At 42.9% G+C, this 14,206-nt stretch overlaps 1 protein-coding gene across 7 annotated transcripts in view; it reads left to right on the forward strand.

The window, feature by feature from the left end:
• PAK1 (p21 (RAC1) activated kinase 1) overlaps window positions 1-14,206 on the forward strand; it is a 79,258-nt gene that overhangs the window by 41,475 nt on the left and 23,577 nt on the right. For all 7 annotated transcript variants that reach the window (XM_026097904.2, XM_064505204.1, XM_026097903.2 and 4 more), the window contains 6 exons: window positions 757-967; window positions 7,339-7,439; window positions 8,859-9,006; window positions 11,165-11,202; window positions 13,397-13,513; window positions 13,867-14,041. In XM_026097904.2, the coding sequence (XP_025953689.1) occupies window positions 778-967; window positions 7,339-7,439; window positions 8,859-9,006; window positions 11,165-11,202; window positions 13,397-13,513; window positions 13,867-14,041 (769 nt within the window). In that variant the 5' untranslated portion in view covers window positions 757-777. The remainder of the gene's footprint in view (window positions 1-756; window positions 968-7,338; window positions 7,440-8,858; window positions 9,007-11,164; window positions 11,203-13,396; window positions 13,514-13,866; window positions 14,042-14,206) is intronic.

Genomic DNA, 14,206 nt, shown 5'->3' on the forward strand with positions numbered 1-14,206 from the left:
TTAAGGATTAATGTATATGTCGGGATTCAGTTTTATTTGATCTTTGCAACAGAACAAAGTACAGTCAACTTTCTGGCTGTACCTGGCTCTTTGAATTGCACTTTGAGGGTGCTGCTGCTGCAGAGGGGCCAAGGCCAGCCTGGGTGCGGTGAGCGCTGCATCCGAGGCAACATGAATACAGCTGTGCTGCCTCCTGACCGTGTCCGCCACTGAAGCGATTCGGCTGCTTTTTAGGCAGCAATGGAGCCTGAGCTAATTTGAACCTGCTGCATCTAAGCTCTTTGAGCGCAGACCAGCCCGGGTCTGTCTGCATCATGTTTGTGCATCTTGTTATTGCCTTTGCTGGAGCCTGATGCAAAACTTTTGATATGAGTTTTCAGTGGAACTAGCATGGATCTGGGAGGCCTTGTTAGCTTAGGCCTTTGGCTGGCTCTTCTCAGGTATCCCTGCTCTGCCCTGTTCCCCCATCTCATATACTTCTGCTCCATGGAATTACAAGAGAATTGGTTGTATCCTAAAATAAGCCTTTCATGGTGATCAGTAACTCAAGCGCTTAAACATAGTCTTGTTAGTAGAAGTAACTTGGAACTTGAGTAGAATTTGTTGGGCTGATGCCTGGTCTGTGTTGATATAAGGTTACAAACTAGTCTGGAGTTTGCATAACCTTCAAATACTTGAGTGTGGTTTATTTGACAATATTCGAATCTAATTAAAAAAAAAGGCTTCTTACTTTTATTTTCTTTTTCCTATTTCTAGTAACGGCTTCTGCAACTGAAGATGTCTAACAATGGAGTTGAAACAGAAGACAAACCGCCTGCTCCTCCGATGAGAAATACCAGCACTATGATTGGATCAGGGAGCAAAGATACTGGGACTTTAAACCATGGCTCCAAACCTTTGCCTCCCAACCCAGAAGAAAAGAAGAGGAGGGACCGATTTTACCGATCTATTTTACCAGGCGATAAAAGTACAGTATTTTGACTGCTCTTACAAACCTTCTCTCTGCATGTTGCTCAGAATGACCTTAGTTACAAACCTAACACTTAATCATGGTTTAGTTTTTAGAAGATGGCTCAGTTTTTTTTCATATGCAATGTCTTGATCATTTTGGGGAATGTGAGCTGTTGGCTGTAGTTCTGTTTTTCTAATAATTAACCCTGCTACAATTAATCCATCCTTCTTAATCTGTTTTGTGCTTTTAAAAATTTATTTATTTATTTATTTTTATTACAGTAACTGCATCCCTGAAAATTGGGACTAGCTTTTCCCTCTCCCACCCCAGTTTGTCCGTAATGATCTTGGAAAGTCATTTAAACGTTTAACTGACCTGCTTGTAGTTGGTGCAAAGGTGGCTATTGGCAATTCCTTTGGAGGGCTGAGGGGAGGTTGTTTCTTTGTTGTTTTGAACAGCAGGTAATTTTGAGTCAGGTGTATCTAACAGGCAGTCTCCTGCCAGGGCTGTCATACGTTACTACAGGGTCTGTTGTGAAAAGCTTACTGTCAAAGGTGTTATTTCTCATCTTACTCTATTTTAGAGTTTGGTTCAGACATTGTCTACTTGCTGTTAAGAATAATCTGTCACTGTAAATTCTTGCACATTTCTTGGGAGCCGAAGGAATTTTCTCCTGTTATAGGGACTATAACAGATGGAAATGGGGATAAGAACTGTGAGCTGTATGTGCAAGTCTAATTTTTAGGATCAGGATATTTTTAAAAATATATCTATCATGTGAATCATTTGAAGTGATGTAAGGGAAAAAAATCTAATCTCTAACCTGTGCTTTCTTTTTATATCTGACCTATTTTTGGATTTCCTCTTTCTAATGCATCAGCTTTTTGGACACTGGATAACTGAAGTGAAGTGTAGTTATCTTTCACTTAACGACCTTCAGGAGCAAAGCTATCTCCTTAATTTTTTTTTTAGCAAAAAGACTAATTGGAGCGATAATTCCACTGATTTAAATAAGCAACTTTCTTTTATACAAAATATTGCAGCATTCGTTATTAAACATCTAATACCTTTGACAACTTTGGTTTGTTTTCAAACACGAATTTTGATCCTACAAAGCAGAAATTAATGAACTCAGTGTTAAAAGTTTGCAGGACCTGGGTTAGTACTTGCTGTTTTGAGTATTAATCCTAAAGAGCTGTAGAATTTTTCAGTTGGCTTATTTTAAAGGAGTATGTTTTTTAAGTCTTTAGTCTCAACAGTTGCAGAAAGAGAAGAAATCACCTGAAATTTAGAAGAGATTAAAAGAAATATAGCTTGAAATGCTCGTTTGAACTGTCTTTTCAAGGAGAGCTGAAAAAATGAACAGCTCAGGTAAAATCAACAGACTGCCACTGATTTTAAGATGCTTACGTTCACTGAAGGTAGGCCAACGTGGCAGATGCTTCAAGACATGAGAGATTTTTGTTTAGCCAAGCCCAGCAGAGCCTTCTGTTGCAATACACCTGCCCAAGCTAGAATGGTTGCTCCTGTCCTCTAACTCCTGTTGAGCAAAAAAATGCCTTTAACACTGTCACCTTCACTTTGGATTGGTTGTTTTTCATCTAACGAAAACTTCTTCTAATCTTCGGATGACAACTAAATTCCCAGTGCCTGCTGCTGCCCGACTGTTGCTAGTAAACTTCCCCAGGTGTTCAAACAGTGTGTCTTTTTCTTTTGTGCCTGAAATGCTTTGGGTGTTGTTTGTTGGTTTGGCTGGGAGAGTTTTTTTCCATTCAGTTAGAGTAGATTAATTTAGGGGAATCCATGACCTGTTGATTGCCCTGGGTGCAATAAAATCACTGTATGCTTGTCTCATGTTCTTTCGCTGTTCATCCACTGCTAGCCGTGTCATGCTGAATGCTTGCCCTAACCCAAAGAAGCCAGTGTTTGGCACCTAACCTCTATGCTGGGTTTGCAAAGAGGCTGCAAAAATCCAAAATGCTTCAGAGCTAACTTGGCTGGTGAATGTGGACTTGGGCTTCTAAACTGTTGCCTGATAGCTGCTGAAATGATGTTGTCAATCCCTTTGGAGAAGTGGCAGCTCTTCACTCCGGTCAGTTGTGCGGGGAATACTGCTGGAGGTCAGGCTTGATGACAGTTATATTTTAGTCCTACATAGGACCACAAAAGCATTGAAGTGGTGCTGTCAGCAGGGCTTTGGTTTTAGTGACTGTAGGACCCTCCTCAACTCTTAGGGAGAGATGGGATCTACTGGCAAAGTGGGGCAAGACCATCTTTGCCAGCAGACTTGCTAACCTGGGAGGGCTTTAACCTATATTCCTCTGGGGATAGACACCAAGGCCTGCAGATACTTGGGAGAGCAGGAAATAGGAGGTAGGGTGGATGGGACAATGCAGCAGAGAAGGCTATGTCATTCGCCTTAGGAGGGCAGGATAGCTGGGTGCCCATCTGAAGTGTCTGCACACATGTGCATGTGGTGTGGGAAACAGGAGGAACTGGAAGTCCATGCAGTTCTACTGAGGTCGTGGAGATGTGGTGAGATAGCTCGCACAGCTGAGCAAGACTCTACTAAGGACGGGTGGGGAAGATCGTGAAGGGGTTGTGCTTTATGCAAAGGAGCAGGTCACATGTGAAGTTCTGCTATGGAGCAGATGAGAGACCTGTTGAGAGCTTAAGGGTCAAGATCAGAGGGGAGGCCAACAAGCGGGGACATGCTGGGGGTGTCTGCTACAGATCACAAAGGGGAGGTTCTCAGTGGAGATTCAAGAACGTGATCTTATGACTCACGATTGCAGGCCCTGATCCTCATGGGGCACTTGAACATCCACTGGAGGGCAATGCCGCAGGGTGCAGATGATCCAGGAGATTCCTGGAATGTGCTGAGAACAACTTTTTTGACACACATGCTGGACAAGCTGCCTAAGGGAGGTGCATTTATTAATCTGAATTTGAATTTCATGAATTTTATGTGTGAATATGGAAGGACTGGTAGGTGAGCCTGGAGCTGTTTGTGGTGCAACTCCAACTGACGGTACTTTGGAAAGTGTTTCTTCTGTTGTGCCACAACTGCACATGAGCAGAGCTGTGGTGCAAAGTACACGTGGGTCTAAATACACGTGGCCCTCATACATGCCGGGTGCCCACGCTACTGTTTATCTATGCCCCGCTGCTAGACTGCTTTGTCCTGCTCTGTTTGAAAAACTAGGATGTGAGTTGGTGTCCTGGTTTCATCTGTCCCAGGCTAAAACCAGAATCTGGTATTTAAAAGCAAGTTGTCTTGATGGGCCCAATCCAAATCATGGGAGCTCTGCATCTGTGTGTTGCTTTCAAAATTAGTTGTGAGCACTCACATTTTGGGGGTTGTAGCCTAATCAGTGTCCTCTTTGGGGACAGAAGGCAGGCTTTAGCTTGAGATGTACCACACTTAGCTCCTCTGAGCTTGGCCGAGCACCAGTGGAAAAGACCTTTCTCATCTCAGAAAGCTTTAGCGTGGGCTCGCTGGCGCACTTTGCTGTTGGAGATGGTGATTCCTGGTTGCAGCTCAAGCTGCCAGAGCATCACGGGGAAGCTTCCTGAGTGGCTGCTGTTCCAGTGTGTCAAATGTGTTCCCTTTTGAATGAGGAGGTGATAAGATATTTGTGGGAATTGCACTTGGTGGTAGGGAGGCCACCTTAAACAGATATTTGATTTGTATTTATTTATCTTTTATTTAAGATTCTTTAGGAGTTTTTGACTCATTGCAAGGCTAATATGACTGTAGAGGGGGATTAAGTGTTAATTAAGGTTGGGAGTGCCTGTCTCTCCCTAATTCTTTTTAGCTCATACCTCCTGCTGTAACATAAATACCTACTACAAAAAGCAATTATAGTACTAATGTGTTAATACCTTTAGGCTTTTAGACCTGTCAAATTTCAGATCAAAAGCTCCTGAAGTTCATTGTCCTGTGAGAATCCTGAAGGAATACCTTTGAATTCATGTGCCGGCTTCACGTGAATTCACAAGATGGTGTATTCAGCTGGGTGCTATAAAACGCTGAGTGTGGCAGTCAGACAGGTTTAAAAAATGTACAGAGCAATTATGGTTTCACCCGCCACAGCATCATAAGACAAAGTGATTTTTAGCATGAGTTTGTAGTAGCTCTCCCAAGGGGAATGAGGAGAAGTGCAGAGGGTTGAAGAGCGATGGGATATGGTTGCAGGACACTATAAGATGACAGGGAGAGTTTTAACTACTATGGGGGTATGAAAACAACATAATTCAAAAGTGCAGAAAAATTATTCTTTTTTCTGAAGTACAGTGTAGGCCGGTACTTAAACTCTCTACCTGTGTGTCAAATATGGACAGACACCTGGATTGCTAATGTGGTAAGAGGCCATTACATTACTTAATCCTTCCAGACCTGTTTTTATTGCTTTGTGTAACTGAGGCTCGTTTGGGCTGTAGTCTTATGGTTTGCATGAGTTTGGAGTCAGAAGCCAGCTCAGTTTGCGGGCTGGCTGGATGCTGGAACAGTTGGTTGCAGAGCAGGTTGCTAGGACTTGAGGTGCACCAGGATGCTCAGGAAGTCTGAACGTAGAAATCGAAAGGCAGTCACGTGTTGACTTCTGGATAGCAAGTTATTGCTCATTAGCTTTTTTAGCACTTTTTTCGGGAGTACATCTGAATGTACTGAGGGGTGTTGCAGTTGCCTGGGACAGTAGGAAAGCGTGCATCATCCGTGCACCACTTACATAGTGATGCTCTCTGCCTCCTCACTTGAGTTGCCTACTTCTAGACTGGAGCTGACACCTCACTCTTTGGCTTGGAGCATGTGACTGATGCTGTAGACACGACCATAGTGTGGTTCTTCTGATAGATCTCTTGGCTTCTCTTTTCCTCTTGCTTTCCATCCCCTGCTAGTGTGTGCAGCTTTTTCTGTATACCTGCTAGATACAGCTGCTCATTCCTCCTTTGGCAGGCCTCCCTGTTGCAGATGCTCAATGTCTGCTAACCAGCAGCTGCTCCTGGTTCCTTCTCGCTTCCCCCTCTGCAATGGCTCCTCTAGTATTTCAGCTTTCTCTCCTCCTTTCTTTGGCAACTCGGTCGCTCCTCTGTGATTAACTTCCCCCATTCCCTTTATTTGAAAGAGGGAATCGAAAACAATCTGTTCTTTCTCCGTGTCCCAAACTGAGCATCTGAGTCTTCTCTTTCTCCAGAAATAGAAAGCAGTGCCAGAGCTGTCACTGGAGAAAAGAGTTTGGTCCTCTGAGGGAAACGCTCAGTGTCTTTACGCACTTTACACACGTGACCAGGAGAAGTGTCTTAAATAATTGCAATATTGAACATTGGCCATGCAGGTTTCTGAAATACCTGTTTTTTGGCATTTGTGTTGCCAAAAGTTTGCTGGGAAATGTCAGCTACAAAACAACTTTTATTTGGACTTAGATACAAAAGATAGCAGCTGAGAAACACGAGCGGTTTAGTCACCTTCTCCTGGCTCTGTTTATTTTATAACTGCAAGCAGGAGCAAGTATGAGTAGAATGTAGTTCTTCCTTAAAATGATCTCAATTTCTTGAGTATAGTACATATTAAAAGGAAGATGGAGTCTTTAATGTGTACTGAATGATAATCTTGAAATTTTAGGGGTGCATCTGTTTTGATTTATTTCCTTTCCTGTTTTGTCATGACTTCTGCTCCTCATCCTCCAGATTCTACTCTCTTTTTGCTGAGTGTTCAAAGCTCGTTATTAAAACCATGTTTAGGTCATTCCTTGAGCAGGAGATTGCATAAATGGAATATAACCCCCTTTGGCCCTTGCTTGTATAATGTTGTGTAGCAGAAGCACACATGTTTTATTTGATAAACTCTGTTTTGATGACATAGGGTGGAGGAATTTTATTTACAAATGGCATTTGTAGCTAATTTTGTTCCCCTCTAACATGAGAGGTGAGTGCATGTTAACAGCATGTGTTTGTTTTAAAGATCTTTTCATATGTTGCTTAAAAACAACAAAAAAAAATGTCCAAAACTCCATGGCTCCAGTTACTTCCACTGTAGTGCTTTTGATTCTGACTTATGTATGTTTGAGTGGGTATTTTAGGTGGATAGTGCTTGTGCTATTGAGTCTAGCTCTGCCAGCTGATACTTAACTTATCTAAAATATCAGTTCTCTTGTCTTATATTTGTCCTGTGCTATTAGACTCTTATTTTTGTTGTTTGTTGACTGCAGCTGCTCTCATATGAGGTGAATATTGTTTTTAATTTGCTGTACATCTGCGTCAGATTGAAATCCTGTGACTGGCAAAAGTGGGATATGGTTGGGTAGGTAAATTGCAGGCTGTCATGGAGATCTTAATTCTTGATGGATTTTCCTTTTTTTTTTTCCTTTGCTTTTTTTGTCTTCTAGCCAATAAAAAGAAAGAGAAGGAGCGGCCAGAGATCTCCCTCCCTTCAGACTTCGAACACACGATTCATGTGGGGTTTGATGCAGTCACAGGAGAATTCACAGTAAGTGATTTGGAGGAAAAGAGAATCGTGTGGTTTTGCTTATCGCTGGAAGGAGCCTGGGCTTATTAATCTTTCATACAGTAATGCCGGAAAGGCTATTACCATCATCTAGCTTGATCTCCTTTGAAACACTTCTGTAGAGGCCTACCCACTAATTCCTGCTGGGAGACTGTTTGTCAGACTTGGCACATCCCAGGAACTTAAGCTGCCAGCAAACTTCCCCTTTCCTGTTTTTTGGCTGCTGTGGACAAAAACACGGTATATCTCTCCTCCCTTCCCCTCCTTTCCGCTCCCCTTCTAGAGCTGGATTAGGGCTACAGCGTAGTCTGTGTCCTCTCAGTGGAGCCCTGAGAGCTCCCCGTTAGGAGACAGTCAGCTGTGCATACCTGTTCATGCCAGAATGTGCATATGTTCTCCTAAGGCTAAATGGCAGATACTTCTATGCTTTCTTTTTTTTCAATTGACATGCAAATTATTAGGGAAACAGCATTGCATTTCATCATATTTTTCTTCTTAATTTGATTGTAAGATAGGGTTTAATAGCAGCAAAAGTTGTTTATGAGCAAGCTGTTTATAGCTGTCTTTAATATACTTCTTTTTCAGGGAATTTGCCTTCCTAGCCTAAATCATGTGTGCAGTTTTGTTTTGCCTGTCTTGCCCCTAGATTTGCCCAAGTTAACCTGGATGTACCTGTTGGGCGCTACCTCTGAGCGGTGCATCCAATGTCCCTTTTGAACAGGGAAGGTAACTTCGCTGGTAAAGGATCCCAGTGACCTGCTGCTTCATCTGCGCAAACTGTTGATCTTGCTCGTGAAGAAAGTCACAAGTCAAATTGTATTCCAGATGTATTTTGGTTGAAATGATGTGCCTGTAGTGAAATTTTGACCTCTGTATTTGAGGTTAACATCGCTGCTGTCCCAGTTCTCATTGCAACAGGCCACAAACCACTATTACCAAATACTCTAGTGCTACAAGAAGATCCAAATGAATATTGCACATCCACTGTACTAGATGCTAGACAATATATGTTACTTCTGTAGTCATCTTGGATATATGTAAATATGTGTGTATTTGTGCACAGAGATTTTTTTGCTTGAGACTCTTCCTGAACTGCAGCATTGGGTCTGCTCCTTCCTCTCTAGTTTTGGTCTTCAAAGGATCTGCGGCCTGCACAGAGCCTGGAGATCAGAGTGGCTTTTGTGTATCCGCATGTGGCGTATGTGTGACTTCTAACAGAAACGGGGGCTGAGTAGATATCAGCCCACCACGTTTTCTTCCTCTTCTCTCTTCTTTTCTCCCCATCTCCTCCGCAGCACTAAAAGTAACCCCAGAAACAGTGTGGCAGGACTAACACAGCAGGTATGTGTGCTGTGAAGCACATTAAGCCGACTGTGGGCTAACACCATACATCTCCGACAGGGAATGCCGGAGCAATGGGCCCGATTACTGCAGACATCCAACATCACCAAGTCGGAGCAGAAGAAGAACCCCCAGGCAGTGCTGGATGTGCTGGAGTTCTACAACTCCAAAAAGATCTCCAACAGCCAGAAGTACATGAGTTTCACAGGTATGTGGTGATCATCTCATGCAGCTGCTTCGTCCAGCTTTTCATTAAAGTCACAGCATACGTCATAAAAATCACATACATATTTTATTTAATCAACAAATACATCCATCTTTTTGAAAAAAATGGGAATAACATTGCCTGGCTGCTGAGCGTCCCTCTTCCTTTAAGATGCTGCTCTGTTAATCCTGATGCCCAGCATAGCTGTGAAGGAGGTCAGTCAACTGGCTAAATCCCAAAACACACAATTTTTTTTGAAGCTTACAGCCAATACCTGGAAGGCAATTCCCAGAATCCTAGTGTTGTGCCCCAGTGATGAAAATCTCTTGGGAAAAGAAGCGGCTAAATTTTTCACCAGCTTCAGTTTCTGGCTGAGTGTGGATGTTGCTTCATGTGTGCTTGGGGAGAGGTTTCTCTGCTCCCCGTGTGCTGTGATTGAGAAATACTGCTCAGCTGCTAGATATTTGATAGCTGCTGGCTGGATTTCCCTATAAATCAAAGCTGCTGAGGTTTTGTGTCATCTTTCTCTGTATGGATTACCTGCCTACTGCAGAACTGCTGCAGTCACCGCTCCTTTTCCCTGTCAGATCTGACTCTCTCCCTCTCTCAATCTCTTTTCTCCTGCTTTGACTCTTTCAAGGGGATAGAGGCATATCACCAGAGCTGGTGTTACTCAGGAAGTCTACAGGGATAAAAATACAAATTCTCCCCATATTGCCTGGGTAGTAGGACAAGAAGCCCGCCAGTTCACTAGTGGGGTCCTTGGTTGTCATTCCAGGCAGTTTTGGTGGCTGAGTCTGAACATCGTGCAGGTCTCAGACTGGTTGCAGTTCCTTAGCTGGTGATTTAGCACAGTAGCTTTTTCTAAGGCTGTTGAAAAAGTTTTGTGTATGCAGATGGATGACAGCGTTCGCTCCCAGGTGTTGCTCTGGGAAATTCCACCCTCCTGCAGCAGGGATTTGGAGCCTCTGCATTTGTTTGCAGAATTTTCTACCCCTCATCAGTCAGGTGTCAGCTTGCTCTGGGGAGTTCCTTTGTACTTTATTTGCTCCAGAAAAGTGCCTTGGGGTTCAGGGACTCTGAATGAGATCCGACCTATAGATCACTCCAGGAGAACAACCCCAGAAAGTCTGAAACCTTCTGCTCTCTCAAGCTTAATTGGATTTGAAATGATTAATTTTGTTTCTGGGCAAGCCTTCCTGAGAGACGCTGCAAGCTGTGATTCACGTTGCTGTGTCCTGAGATAATGGATGAAGGCTAGAGCTGTCACGAGAGACTGCGAGGCAGCCTTTGTCAAACAGACTGTGAAAGCAGGAGGTATCTGAGAGCATCTAATAAGAGTATATGGACCCTGGCAGGAGGAGCTCATTGCCAGGCCCTTCTTTCTTGGTCTCTTCCGTGCAAATTTTCTCCGCTGCTGTGGTAACCTTGCAGGAGGACCCTGCAAATAGTCTGGATATGGCTGTTGTAGCATCGTCCTTGGAGAGAATGGTTTGCACAAAGGTATCACCATACCTTTTGTGCTGTCCTTTTGAAAGAAAATGGTGCCTCACTTTAGGCCTGATTTTTCCTGGGATGGTTTAAGAACACCTAGCAGCTTGGGCATCCTGCAGAAGGATCACTTGCGTGCTGGATCCTAGCGTCATCATAACACTGGGCAAAAGCACAACTCCAAATGCTGCAGGGATTTTAAGTTTGAAGACCTAATCAAAACTTTTGGCCATGGAGTTCAGGCTCTATCTGGGAAGGAGAGGGTCAGATTTCTGCCTGAATGAGAAATTCCTTTCCCCGTCCATCATCTGCACCCCATTCGAATGTCAGGCTTGCTTGTTAAGTTCATCCTGCCAAGCCCGACATAGTTAACTGGGGTTAGGAATGTAGCTGCATCCAGTACCCGTGTAGGTACCAGAGAGAGACACAGAGAGATACTCCCCCAAAGGGGTATGTGCCCTATATATATTTTTTTCTGCTCTCTGTAGAGAGAATCTTTAGCAGCTGCCTTTGCCAAAGTGTTTTAAATTAGACAAGATAATGCCTGGACTTGGGAGCGGCAATTCTCCCTATATAGCACCTTCCAAAGGGAGCGTTTTCTTCTCTCCTCTGCCCAGTGCTGCTGCATCTGCAAATAATTTATAACGTCGTTAGTATCTGTCTCTTTCAGATAAGTCAACGGAGGATTACAATTCATCAAATACATTGGTAAGCTTATGCTCATGTTATCTCTCAAGTTCGGGAATTTAAAATCACATTTGAAATAGTTAGCTACACGGAAACTTTGTTTCATCAGCCTTTGCTTTCATCTTGGGGCTATCTAAAATGTAGCCAAGCAGTGTTAATTTTATCTGTTTAATGTCTTTAAACACATCTTAAAATATGAACTCTCCCTCTCCCCACTCACATATTTTTAATATGTAAAAATAAATATACGTATATATATTTGACAACTTATCCTGAAAAGGCATGCTGCTCTCGCTTTTTCTTTCAGCTGTGGGAGAATCAAGTAGACACAAGAGGTTTTCGTTAGTGAATAGTGCTCTCTTCATAGAAATTGTTCTGTTCCTGTATCTGTCCCCTCTGGGTGGGGTGTGGTAATCTAGAAAATGATAACCTGTCCGCTTGTAGGTTTTATTTGTCTCTGTAAACATCTGTGATCTAACCAAGTTTAATTACTAACTGGCAAGGTCTGATTGAAGTAGTGTTGATTAACCAAGCTAATCTCCGTAGAAAGGGAAATAAAAGCATCTCCTCCTCTCTGCTTGACCTTTCCTCTATCCTTAGCAGGGCAGACACCACTCCTATTTGCCACGTTGGGAGGCATAACTGAAAAGCTCTGCAGTGTTTGTGTGTGTGTGTGGGGATGGAATAAACAAAACTTTCTATTTAAGATGATTCATAAAATCCCACAATTCCCTCATCCCTTGTTTTCTCACTGCTATGCCATTACCTAGAGTTGGCTTGATCTGCTCCCTTCCGGAGCCAGCATATTCCTTCCTATCTGACCATTTAGGACTCGCTGCGAAAAGAAAAGGGAAACTTTCTTCTCTGTAGTAATTATTTCATCTCATTGTATGCCAGTCCTCAGGGGCTTAGAATCTCTGAGGCTGTTGGAGTTGAAAGTAAATCCTGAAACACGAAGTAGTCACCAGTCTACTGAGATGCCTGATTTTTTTGTAAGGTGCTGGACAACCTTTAAGGTTAGGGAGAACCAGGAAATTCCCAGTATGTAGGTGTTTTTTTGTTGTTTTTTAACACATTAAGCTTTTCCATTATGTCAAAGGCACTTTAGCAATTGTATGTCAGGATGCTGGTGACTTCAAAAACCTTAGGTCCAGTGAAATGTTATGTTTTCTCCCTTCTTTAAGAGGGAATTTCAGTTTAATGCTTTAAAAAGTCTTTTCCCCCTGCCATTCTTAGGGAACTGATGAAAAACAAACTGGAAGCAGGAGCACAAGGATAACTAGTGCATCAAAGGACTCACTAAGTTTATTTTGAAATGTTTACAGTGTAAAGGATGCTGTGAACTTCGAATCCAGTCTGTTTCCCATTTAAAAGGTGAAAAGTGGCTTTGAGTTTGAACCACACTATTCCAGATAGTTCTAGATAGTTTTTTTAACTGCTTATGTGCTTTTAAAAAACTTGCTGTTCCTACTTTACATAAGATTTTCCTTTCAGAATTAATTTTAGTAGGGATTTGAAAGATTTTTACCAGATCATGCTTCCAAAATCTCTAATTACTGGAGTCTGAGTCACAGTACTAAAGCTGCTGTTAACATGACCTCCCAACTTTTAGAGAAGGCATTTAGATTCGGATGTAAATTAAATTATTTGAAGATTGAAATCTCCCATCTGCATGATTAGGGTTCAGCATAAGCAGCAAAAAAAGGAACATAAACAGGGACAAATATGTCCAAACCGAGCTGTTGTCTTCACAGCAGTCCAGGCAGAGGTATTAGGTTTGTCATGCAGGTGTCGGGCAGTCCTAGTTTTCTGATGGTGATTACTGTCTTAAGGATGGTGCTGCCCAGTGTTGCCAAGCTGTGACACTGATGGTACATACCCACTTCTCATGGGATATCTGAGCCAGCATGTGAGGATCCAGGTGGGTCCAGAGTCCTAGTATGATCCTGATACTGCAATCGGACAGGCAAATGATCTGCTGTGTGCGAACAGTTGCCTCAGGCTGAGCTGAACTGCTCCTCTAAACACTTCCCATGCAGGATGAGAATCTTCTGGGTTTGGATTTTTCAGATGTTGTAACTTTATAGTCTTTTTTTTTTTTTTTTCCTCCTTTTGTGCTTGCTTCAGTGTGTTCTCTATTGCGAGCTTAATCCAACATTTGTGATTTGCTTATAACAAGGGTTTTTTTTTTTGCTATTTGTGTAACCACATGCAGAATGTGAAGGCTGTGTCTGAGACCCCCGCAGTGCCCTCAGTATCTGAAGATGAAGACGATGAAGATGATGCAGCTCCACCCCCTGTGATAGCTCCACGACCTGAACATACAAAATCTGTGAGCAAGCCAGTAATACCTGTCCTCGCCCTCCTGCGGTCGCAGTCAGGTCCCAGCTGTGACTCCTAGTCCACCATGCAAGGACTGGGGCTGAGCCCCTCCGGGGAGCGGGAGGGAGGAGATGGGGAGCCAGTTCTACCATTCATTCCTGACAGAGCACCTTAATGTTGTTATAAGTCTAGCTTGGGAGGACAAGAGAGTTCTTGCTTTGTGATGTGTTCAGCTGTTAAAACATCAGCTGTAGAAATGCATCACTGACCAAAAAGAAAAAAATAAAATCGACAGAACAATTGATGACTAGAAGTGTTTAACTCTTAATCTGCTTTGTATTAATACATATGTTTTCAAATTAGATATACACTCGCTCTGTGATTGACCCGCTTCCTCCTCCTACGAGAGATGTGGCCACCTCTCCTATTTCTTCCCCCACTGAAAACAACACAACACCCCCTGACATGCTGATTAGGAACACCGAGAAACAGAAGAAAAAGCCAAAAATGTCGGATGAAGAGATACTGGAAAAACTGAGTAGGTCCTTCTTAATTTTTAAAGTCCTGGTCTTGCTGTATTGATTTCTTAAAACACTAATAAGCTGAGATATTCTGACATTCTCATGTTGAGATCTGTTGTTGAAGACTTTGTTAGCCGAAGTTCCATGGGAGTCGCGCATCCTCAGGGTCTGCAAAACAAGCT

Source organism: Dromaius novaehollandiae, chromosome 1 (assembly GCF_036370855.1).
Source record: "Dromaius novaehollandiae isolate bDroNov1 chromosome 1, bDroNov1.hap1, whole genome shotgun sequence".
NCBI lineage: Eukaryota > Metazoa > Chordata > Aves > Casuariiformes > Dromaiidae > Dromaius > Dromaius novaehollandiae.